The sequence below is a fragment of the Labrus bergylta genome, chromosome 21, assembly GCF_963930695.1.
Source record: "Labrus bergylta chromosome 21, fLabBer1.1, whole genome shotgun sequence".
NCBI lineage: Eukaryota > Metazoa > Chordata > Actinopteri > Labriformes > Labridae > Labrus > Labrus bergylta.
The window spans coordinates 7,480,781-7,491,849 of record NC_089215.1 but is presented as its reverse complement, the minus strand read 5'-3'; the positions used below and the strand labels follow the sequence as shown (position 1 = coordinate 7,491,849).

The following is an 11,069-nucleotide window of genomic DNA, read 5'->3' as shown; positions in this document are numbered from 1 at the left end:
TCTAATTTTGGGGTTAAGGCGATTCAGACGTGCCATGCAGAGTTTTAAAGACCAAATCAAACGTCCTGATATTTAAGCACTGGAAGAATGATCAAGCATTACTAACAAAGAGTTTATCCATGCTTTTTCCATGAGTCACTTACCCCTTCAGAAATCATCTTTGCTTAATTCCTCCAGTTTCTCCTGCTGTGATCTCGTGGTTGGTGGCTGATGAGGAATTGCTATGCCCTCAAGACTCGGCCAAAGCCATGTGACTTCTGCAAGGCCTTCCTAAAAAAATGGGCCAGTGTCCTCTTGGATAACTAACTGTGACCCACATGATGTCCCAGAGAGCATGAGTGAAGGGAATTCACAAGACAGAAGAAAATAGCCTCTGGCTGGAAGACTGATTTTGCTTCAGATTTGAAGTTAAACACAAATCCGCAAAGAGACAAGTTCTTTCATAGCAGAATTGGTGGATGCTCTGATGTTTAATGAATTTTAGTGTTTCTCAGTGGATCAAAAGTCCCCAGATGTCTTACTTTCAAAGGAACTTCAGTCCCACTCTGTGAAATAACATTTTCCGATTTTCCGATTTTATCTCTGGGATAAGACAGAGATATTTTAAATATCAGCTGCTGTGACCTGCTTTAAGACACCTCATCAAGCTGAGAAGCTACATACTCAAGGAATATGAAATGGTGTTGAGCAAATTGTTGCCTTTTGTTAGCTCTGCCTGAGAGATAACATCAAAACAAATCAAAGACCCAATTGAGCAAGGACAGCTTTACAAAAGCGTTCAAACGATATACTGGCGCTTTTTATATGGGAATAAATATGGAAGCAACAGCGCCCTCTACTGGCAAGACTATAACATAACAAGTGGAGGAAGTTTAGGCAAATCAGGCCATTAGGTCATCAGTTTTTCATACCTAAAAGATGGGAGGGACTTGCTGTACACAATTATTTTACAAATCAGATAAATAAAGATGAGCAGAGTCAAGCATGTGCACCAGTTGAATTCCTTTAATATTTTTCATTGAGACTCTGTGGCTCAGAGGAACAGCTTTTATTATCTCTCCACATCACTGCTCAGATTGACAGGCTCGCTTGGGCTGAAAAAAATAGGAAAGGCACATACACCTTATGATTGCTAATTCTGTGGCTGAAGGCTGGGATGAAACTTTCAAGGGAGGGGCCCAAATGTAATAAGTTGTTTATGATGCTCCTTCTTTTTTTTTCTTCTTTTTTTTGCACAGTAACAGCTGGATAAAGCTCTATTGAAAATGACTGTAGGTTTATTTCCAGTTAATTTCTCCGGCCTCCACTGTGAAGGATTTCTGAGGACCACTGCATCACAATAATTGAAAAACAATAAATTCAAAGCAGTACTGTTCAATTAAAAAAAATAAAAGTATTAAAATAAGTTAACATGCTTTCTTACAGCAGGGTTATGTCATAGCTCCTTTGTTGTTCAAAACAATTCAAATAACACTCCATTATGCTTGTATAGAAATGTTATATATTTTCCAAATATAAGATCTTATGATAAGATCTTTTTTTTTCTCCAAAAAATAACCTTGCACTTTCATGTAGCCTAAATAAAAACACTGACTTCAATTAAAGCATGAATTAATAACTAAATAAAATTTAAAAAAAAATCAATTTAATTTATCGTATGCCAACTTACTTTTTGATCACTATATCCATACTCTGCCTCTTCCATATCCGTGTGTTATGCTGTTAGATTTTACTTTATTTATAGCCTACTTTCTATGTTCATACTTCAAATTCTATGGAACATGTAGTTTCTTTTTTAGATTTTTTTTAATTTTTTTTTATTGATTTATATTTTTTTACAACAACCACATCGTGACAGATTGAAATCAAACCGTAAAATTTACCACAAAAATTCAAATTAGAGAAAAGCAAAAACTTCTTTCACAAAGTTTAAGAAAAAAAAAAAAAAAAGTAAGTAAAGTAACACAGTCTAGCCTGCAGAATAATGCAAAAGGAAGTAACCACATATTAGCCCTGTCGTCTCAGTGTGAAACAGCAGTGAGAGTTAAGCAGGACGTTTGACTTGCATGAACGCCTACAGGCAGAGAAAAAGTTGTGTTCCCTTCCTCCCCCTTGCGGACCGTCCTGTCACTGGTGGAAAATGGCTGCTCGGAGTAGTGCCCCAAAGCTCAGAGAAAACTGAAAAAAAGAAAAAGAAAAAGAAGTCCACAATAAAACCAACAGGTCAAATCTGGACCTTTTCTAACCGGATAAACGACAACTCGGGGAAGTCTCGACACGGATAATGTCTCGCTGGGTGCCCACAAAAAAGGAAAAGTATGGTGTTGGTACGTAACAAAACTTGCATGCTCCATCGTTAGCTCAGCCTTTAGCTCTCTGTGCTCTCAGATTGCTCAAGTTTGGGAAAGGATTTTGATTCGTAAGCGACCGGCTTAATTGTTTTTCTCGTGTGGCTGTGGGACGAAAATGTGCGGCTCGAATTTGCCTAAACTGTAGGGAATGCAAATGTCGGAGGAATTTGCCTGCTAGTTTGCATGAAACGCAAAACAAGGAATGTGTGTCTATTGTGAGGAAGAGGATTGTGTGTGTGTGTGTGTGTGTGGATTGGGAATTGTTACAGGCGCGCCTAGTTGTAGCGCTTGTTTCCTGTGTTGTGGGGCCTCAACTTCTAAGTTACTCACTACTTCAGAGGCTACGCGCAACTTTTTAACTATTTATCGTGTTGTTTGTTTGCGTTCACCGCAAATGTCTCCAGCTCAGCGATAAGCCTTTTTTTTTTTTTTTTTTTTTTAGTTGTTGGGTAATTTATTTATGCTTTTATAGCCTGGCCTGAAAACACTGTCCCGGTTAGCTCCCACTCTCTCTCTCTCTCTCTCTCTCTCTCTCTCTCCTTCAAGGGATTATTTAACCACACTCAAATTACATCATCATAGAAAGGACAGGTAACTTCAGATTTTCAAGGGTTTAATTAGGAAAGTGCTTCTAGGCCAAAATATGCCTTTCTGTGGCACTGTACTGTAAAAATACTGTCCTAAAACCAGTATTAGTAGGGCAATATATCGAGTTTTTAAGTTATATCGATATATTTTCAAACAAGATATAGGGTAAGACAATATCGTTAATATCGATATAGTTTAAGTTGCTTTAAAATAACATTACAGAGGTGTCAGGTCACCTTTTTCTCATCTCACTCATAATGACTGACTGTCTCTCTTATCCCTGCTCCTCCCCTCTCTCTCTCTCTCTCTCTCTCTCTCTTTTATTGTATTTAAGGAACATTTGTATTTTATAATATTACTTTTTACATTCACAAACAGGTAGTTTATTTTTCCATGTGTTTTTCACTGTTAATAAAATACATATTGATATATATCGAGTGTCGCCATTCAGTGAAAAAAAAAATCAAGATATGAGTTTTGGTCCATATCGCCCCCAGGCCTAGTGGGAACGTATGTTTTATTTTTTTGGGCATGTTATCATCACATATCTCATTTATCAGCAGCTTGTCTGTAGGCTACACTTATCGCACAGTTTGTTCGTGTTTTTATCAAGTACACTTTTCACATACTGATATTCAGGAAGTGAACAAATATAGCCTATTAAACTACCTTTTTTTTTTTTACATTTTGTTTTTCTATGTAACAGTTTTGGGATTTGTTGTTTGAATTCTTACCCCCATTTTATAGATGGATTGTAAAACTCATTCTGATTTACTCAAAGTGGTGCATAGTTAAAAAAAAAAAAAAAATGCTTAAGAGAATGGCTTGATAGAGCTAATCCTGATTTCTTTCAGGGGATCATTTGGAACATCCCAGTCCTGATCACTCAGCAATTTAAGGAAATTACACTTTTTTTTTTTTTTTTTTTTTAACAATTTGGTGTCATGACAGTGAATTATAATTTTAAATGTGCATGATGTAATCCACAACACGAGTCCCTTTTTCAGCTGTGTGTCCATTAGTCGGACTGAGGGATGCTGACGCTGAGTGATGGAAGAGTTCAGCTCTGGCTGGCGTCTTGCACTGCAGTGCTAAAATGAGCTCTGGTGTTTTCAAGAGCGGGCCGGTCTATGTGGACCTGTTATCGTGTTGACGCTTGAGCGGGGGGGGGGATGTTGGCTATGGCTTATATTAGTGTGAAAAGTATACTTTATTCATGCTAACGATTGCATCAGTCCACTCTTGAATACCCTTTAGATCTTGACGTTCTTCAAAAAAAGTCTCTGCGAAAAATTCCCACGGGGCTCCCTGAATTCAGAGTGGGTGAGTCATTAGCAGAAAGAGAGTCAGCTGCCACATCGCTGCTGCAGAGTGGTGGTCGGGTGCTGCTACATCTATTGCACTTTTAATACTTCACGTGTTGACCAAAACCTGCTAATGAGCACTCTCTGAGATCTGTCATACTGGCAGCACTCACCGTGGGCCCATTTCAATTTCAGCCAGACTTTCGTCATAACCTTCACCGCGCTCATAATGGACCCATGGCTTTATTAGAGTATGCAGTGAAGAAAAGCCGTCTGCTTTAGTCTTTACACAGCAGTGTTAATAATACATGCTGCTGTTTCCTTACCTAGAAAATAGCTGTGATAATACAGAGGGTTGTTAGCACTGTGGTATGACCTGATCATTGTTGAAGCAAGGTTTTGTAATGGTTTTGCACCGTTACCAGTATTGTGAGTTCACCCATAGTACTCGTGGGACTATATCAGATGAGTTCTTGAATTAACCCTCAGATGAGTTGCAGATACTATGTCATCTTTAAAATGTATTGTTTTCTTGGCGCTAAAGGCTTCATGGTGCGGTGATTGTTTGTTTGGCGCTGTTTTAAACTCTTCTACCTGGGTGAAGTGTACAAAAATGACAATATTTTATGATAATCAGCAGTCCATAACAGGAGATATGCTTGTGCACAAATTAAAGACGATCTGATAATTCAAGGACGGATGCACAGTGGTGCACAACAAGGAGGTTGCTGGTTCGAATCTCCGTCAGACAGGAGTCTGCAGAGTTTGCTTGTTCTCCACTGTGCATGTGAGGGTTCTCTCCAGGTACTCCGGCTTCCTCCCACAGTCCAGAGACTTGCTCGTCAGGTTAATTGCCGACTCTAAATTGCCCGTAGATGTGAATGTGAGTGTGGCTGCTTGTCTGTCTCTATATGTCAGCCCTGTGATTGACTGGCTTACAGTCCAGGGTGAACCCCACCTCTCGCCCAATGACAGCCCCCCCCCCCCCCCCCCCCGCGCGACCCCGAACTGGAGAAGCGATAAAAGACAATGGATGGATGATACTTTAAGGACATTTTGAGATGACTAATGTTCTTGCGATCACTGGTTTACAAACCTCTGCCAGTGTCTGTAGACTTGTGGTGGGTTTTTTTTTTCCTCCCCACAACGTTTGGAATGTATCCCTTTCATAAACTCGTGTTTTTAATGCATGTGCAATCATCCTTCTCCCACCACAGGCAACAAACCTTATTGCTTTTTACATTGTTTCTAAGGATAATTATTACCCCCGAGGCATGAGCTTGACTTCATCCTCAGAACAATGTCTTGAGATCCACTGGCATGCTCAGAATGCTTCCCATCAGGCCCCGATATAAACCCAGCTGATCTGATGATTTAACCAGCATTTGTTGGGATTCTTGAGGCCGTGACACACAGAAATAATATTGACTCTCTTTAGACATGAAAGTTAAGGTTTTGTGAAGGTCTGACTTAAATTTTTTGACCACTATTCATATCACAAAAGAAGCAAGGCGACCCCCCCCCCCCTTTTTTTCAAAGAAACGATAAATAGTATTCTTTTTGACCTTGAGCTAATTTATTTTTGCATTTCTTTGGTCTCCAAAGCCAACTTGCCTTGCAGATATCAATGGGAGCAAGAATTTCGATGGTTATTTATTCTTGTGGAATCTCAGAAGGGATTGAACAGCCGCTCTGGGATATGATTTTTAGCATCTGTGTGATGAGCAAACGAGAAATACTTTTTTTTCGACGCTGATTTCAAGTGTTGTCTCATAAATACTGTTTTATTGAGATGCTACTTCAGAGATTTCTTCAGGGAACACAAAGCAACTGGACTATTAAGAAGCCTGGATCTACATGCCAGTGAAGAGACTAACCTACAAATTACCTTTGAGAATGGAATGTTTTTCATGACTTGATACGTTACCCTCTGTAATCCAACTTCATGTTGTGCAACACAATGCCAGAGTAAGCAAACACAATGCTATCATTTCTGGAAGTACATTTGGGCCATTCCTTTTTTTTCTCTTTTTTTTTTTTTTAAGCAGCTGGAGGTTTGGGTGAGGATCAGGAAATGTTACTTCCTGTAGGACAGATCGCAGACTGCCAACCTACCTAAGATGACACTTGGACACAGAATCTGCACACCGAGCTCTAAATGTTAGCTCTGGCGTGGCTATGATTCATATTTTGAAACTTGCAGGCTAACAGGACTGACAACCCTAGACGGTTTAAGATTTGAAACAGGTTAGCGGCGAGTGACACATTGGAAGCAGGAAGTAAAGACTCAGACGATTCTTCTGAAGACTGAGGTCATAGTAATTTTGTGAAAGCCCCCGCCCTGCACCCAACTAAAACCATCTCCCACCCACAAGTGCAGTAAGCTAACAAATATGGTCGCAATTAAAAAAATAAAAAAAAAAGAAGCAGTGTTGGTTACTACATAAATTCTAACCATGTGTTTTAAACTCCCTGTCTCGTATTTTACCCTTCTCTTATTGCCATAGCTGAAGTTATTAGGTGTAAAATACTCGAGTGTGCTCATTTTTTATCCGTTTACTTCTTGGTTTTATACGCTTGGAGTAACTTTCTCTGTGTTTTATTCAGCAATTTGCCTTGTTTTAACATCGGTTGAAGGCACAATAAATATAAAAAGCAGGGGGGGAAAAAAGTGTGGCTCTTGTCAACGCTGCACTCCCGGCCAGATATCACAACCATTAATTCTGATATAACAAAGCATCGGACAATATTAACTACACAGTGGAGTTTTACTACGCAGGCATCTGATTTCTCTCTGCTCGCGCTTAAACTTCGTCCAAGAAAGAAGAGCTGAGCTGACAAAATCAGAGAGAGAGAGAGAGAGAGAGAGTGCTTCTACTGGAAAAGGAAAATAAATCCACTGATGAATAGGAGTGAGACACTGCAGAGACAAGCAGAAGGAGGACAATTTTTTTTTCTTCTATTTGTTTGTTTCTTGTCAGGAGAGTAGCAAACAGTTTCATCTTTGTTTGGTCTGTGCTACATACAGGTGGTGTTTACAATCAGCCCTGCACCCTTCGCTCATAAATAAAAAGCCCACACACAGAAGTCGAGATCAAATAAAAGCATGCACACACAGCTACAGTGTGATATGTTTTTGTCTCACACGTCTTTCCTCTGGTTTAGTGACCAGTATGCGTGTGTGGATTCATGTTTAGTAACAGGAATGCACGTTGTGTTTTATTAAGCGCTGACTGTGAGAAAGTCTGCATCTCTTGAGTGATTACCTGCTGCCTGAATACTAAGCCTACACTGTTATTTCCAATTTTATGAGCTTGTGCATCATGGCTTTAGAATATTTTGGTTGGTGTGCAGAATCCTGAATACATCCTCGACCAGGGACCTCATTCTGCTTGAGTTTGCCCCCTTATTTAACGTGACTCGGCTGCATTTGTTGAGCTGCAACACAGAGCTCAAGAACAATTTGTGTTGCTTTTGCATAGAACAATTTAGGGATTTAAATAAACCATGAAACTGGTAACTGACAAAGGGGATTCTGGCTGATGTATACTATTATTAAAAAAATCAAAGGGCAACCATCTTTGCCTTTCAAGCTACACGTGCTTATTTTTCAAATATCTTCAAATGGCTTTTGTTATTGTTGGCTTCTATTGTACATGACTTTCAGTCAGCGGTGAATTATTGGTTGAATGGGGGGGGGGGGGGAGAACAAAAAAATCTTAAACATCCATAAACAGATCCACTTTTGCTAAGCCATGTGCTTAACCCTATGTGTTATAGTGAAGCTCACCCAATATTGGAATTCTGAGGCTGATACCAATGCCCATTTTAGAAGGGTGAAACTAATATATGGGGCCATTTTGCTTTTATATGGGTAGTTAGCTGATCGGTACTAGGCAAGAGATGACAGGAATATGTGCAGTAACCCTGGGCCATTGAGGCGAGAACCATATCCTCTTCACACGTGATGCACGCTGTATTAACTGATCTCAACCAGTGCATTTCTGCATAGTTTTAAACGTTTGTTTTTGGGGTTTTTTTATGCCTTACTGGACAGTGGATAGAGTCAGTTGAGAGTGGATAGGACAGAATCAGAAAGTGGGGGGAGGGCGAGCGAGAGAGTGGGGATTGATATCAGGTAAAGGAGCTACAGGTTGGATTCTAAACCGGGCAGTCCACTTTGAGGACTATAGACTCTGTACAAGGGGTGCGCATTAACCACCAAGCTACTGGCGCCCCAAATATTATTGTACAGTTCCAAGCACTGTTTTATCCATTATATCTGTTCTGTAAAGAAACTTATATATATATATATATGATATCTGTGATAGGCCACTTCTACATACTGTATATGTTTGTGTGTATGTAATATGTATTTGTAGCTGAGGTACAGAAAAAAAAACAACTCATTTCCCCTTTTGGTCACATTTGGTATGAGATACATTGATCAATCATTCTGAATTGTCTCTGCATTCATTAGACACTGTCTCTGAGTCTTAGTCCAAAAAACTTTGTCCATAATCATCTTTTTCTCTCAAAGTCAGTGTGACTTTGCTATTATTCATTTTGAAAGGGAATTATATATTCACTGTGGGCCGTGCTGCTTGCTGAGGCGGTTCTAATAGTACAGCTCCCAGTGGCTGGCTGTGCGATGGTGGCTAAGACAAATGACAGCTGGCCTATTTAATCAGTTCAGTTAAGCTAAGTGGTTCCACACTGCTCCTTCTTGGCTCACCTTTAAGACAAAGCTGAAACAATGCTACATCTTTTTTTTTTTTTTTTAAGTGGCACTGTCACTAGGTGTCATAGGTGTCATGGGTTAATGGAGAACACATAATGAGGCCCCTGTGGACCACTTAACCTTGTCTTATACAGAAGAAAATATGATTTGTGTCTTCACTTCATATTAGGTCAATTGTGTGATAGTAGCTTGTAAAATGTTCAACCTTTTTATATCCAAACATAGTTTTGTTCTCAATCAGCAACGTCCAAAAAATCCCAATACTGAGCCTTTTCCATTTCCCTGTTAGTCTTCTGTTTGGTCTGAGGTAGCTTTTATCTTCTAGAGATGCTAGTTGGTGCTAACAAATGTTATCAGTATGAAGCTTACATGTTTTGTGTGTGTGTGTTTTTTAAACTAGATGTTATCTACATCATAAGAAGAAGAAACCGGTTTTAGACTAGCGGTACTATTTAAAGCAGACCGATCTTATCCTTAATAAGATAAATCACTTCCTTAAGCTAATCTATCAAAGACTTAAATGTAAACAATGGGCCTTTGCAATCAATAACCAGAATCAACCAGAGTCTTCATGTGTATGCTTATGTTGTTTTAAACAAGTGTCCAAATTCCTCATAGCCCTAGAATCAGTCAAATCTAAACTGAAAGGTTAGTAATGAATGATAAAGAATTATCTTCAGATGATTCATAGCTCGGATTTTGAAGAAAAGTATCTGCTTGATTCAGATCTTGGATAGGGGTGTGCAGGAAACCGGTATCAGTACCATCACATGTATAATGTTCTGCCACAACATGGATTTTTTTTAAACCGTCATTACTACTTAAAGTTTGGTTGTAGAGCACGCACAAGGCAACACTGATTGCTTAACCTACCAGCCACAGTGGCAGGTAAATACAAGTAGCATCAAATAGTGATTTGTGACAGACAGCAGCTCAGATTTGAGTCTCCCGGTCTAATGCATGTTTCGATCTGAAGCTCAGAACAGAGCCAGCGGTTCACGAATCAAAGGGCTCCGTCTCCTCCTCGAGTTAGTGTTTCAATGAAAGAAAATAAATCAGGTAAACTTTGTATTCTCCCCTCTCCAAGTTCAGCAAATAACAGCAACATTTAGTGGGTGTTCTTGCATGCAGTGGGTCTTTTTCTACTCCGTCTCGGTCTTTGACATACACTATGTGATAGAACAGATTTACATCTCCATAAAAACTGTCAATCAATCAATTTTTATTGGTATAGCGTCAACTCATAACAAGTGTTATCTCGAGACACTTTACAAAAAGCAGGTAAAAGACCTTACTTAGTCCACCTGCTTAAAGGTGTGTTTAGACTGATTTCTTGTGTATTAAGTCCAAAATGATTAAAAGAATCAGGCTGAGGCTTTGTCTCATGATGAAAGGTGGGCTGTATAGATTCAAACTGCCAACAGTGTTGTTGGAAATCAAGCTAATTGTAGCTTCATTAAAGCTCAAATAATCAACACATTCTATTTCCACACAATCTTCACATATCACACACAACATAACACACAGCTTAACGTAATGACACCATCAGCAAACTTGCAGAATGCTCAAAGAATGAAGTTGTAATTGTTATAAAGCAGGACACATCCGTCTCCCAAGGTTGCCTCTGCATTCATGTTTTTTGAAGGTTTAAAGAGTTTGTTGACTTATTCCGTCAGTGACATCATTTGACTCGACAAAGCGTCTGTGTCGTTGAAGATGACAGTTGACCTCCTATAAGGATTACATGAAACAGGAGCAGCAAAGGGGAAAAGGACACTGAACACACACATTCTGTTTGATCATGTACTACCATGATGCTTTGTGTCGTGAGTGACTGATGTGGGTCGCTCCTGTCGCCTCTCTGCTCAGCTGGGCGGTCTCTGGACCCCTCTGTATTGATTGTGGCCACGCCAAGCAGCTTGTGCATTGTCTGAGATGAGTCCTGCTGCGCTGCTTCTGCTAGCTTGACAGATGGCCAATGGTGTGTCACACGTCAATGTCACACAAAGGTCACTGATGGAGACTTGTGCTATTACATAATTTAGATTCAGCTGGATGAAATTAATAAAAGAGGACCTTTTGAGC

General features: G+C 39.6%; 1 protein-coding gene across 1 annotated transcript in view; it reads left to right on the top strand.

The window, feature by feature from the left end:
• The first annotated feature begins 2,108 nt into the window (after window positions 1–2,108).
• The window catches only part of dock1 (dedicator of cytokinesis 1), a 201,673-nt gene continuing 192,712 nt past the window's right edge, over window positions 2,109–11,069 (top strand). Inside the window, exon 1 of the mRNA XM_020644719.3 lies at window positions 2,109–2,327. Within this exon, the coding sequence (XP_020500375.2) occupies window positions 2,285–2,327 (43 nt within the window). The 5' untranslated portion in view covers window positions 2,109–2,284. The remainder of the gene's footprint in view (window positions 2,328–11,069) is intronic.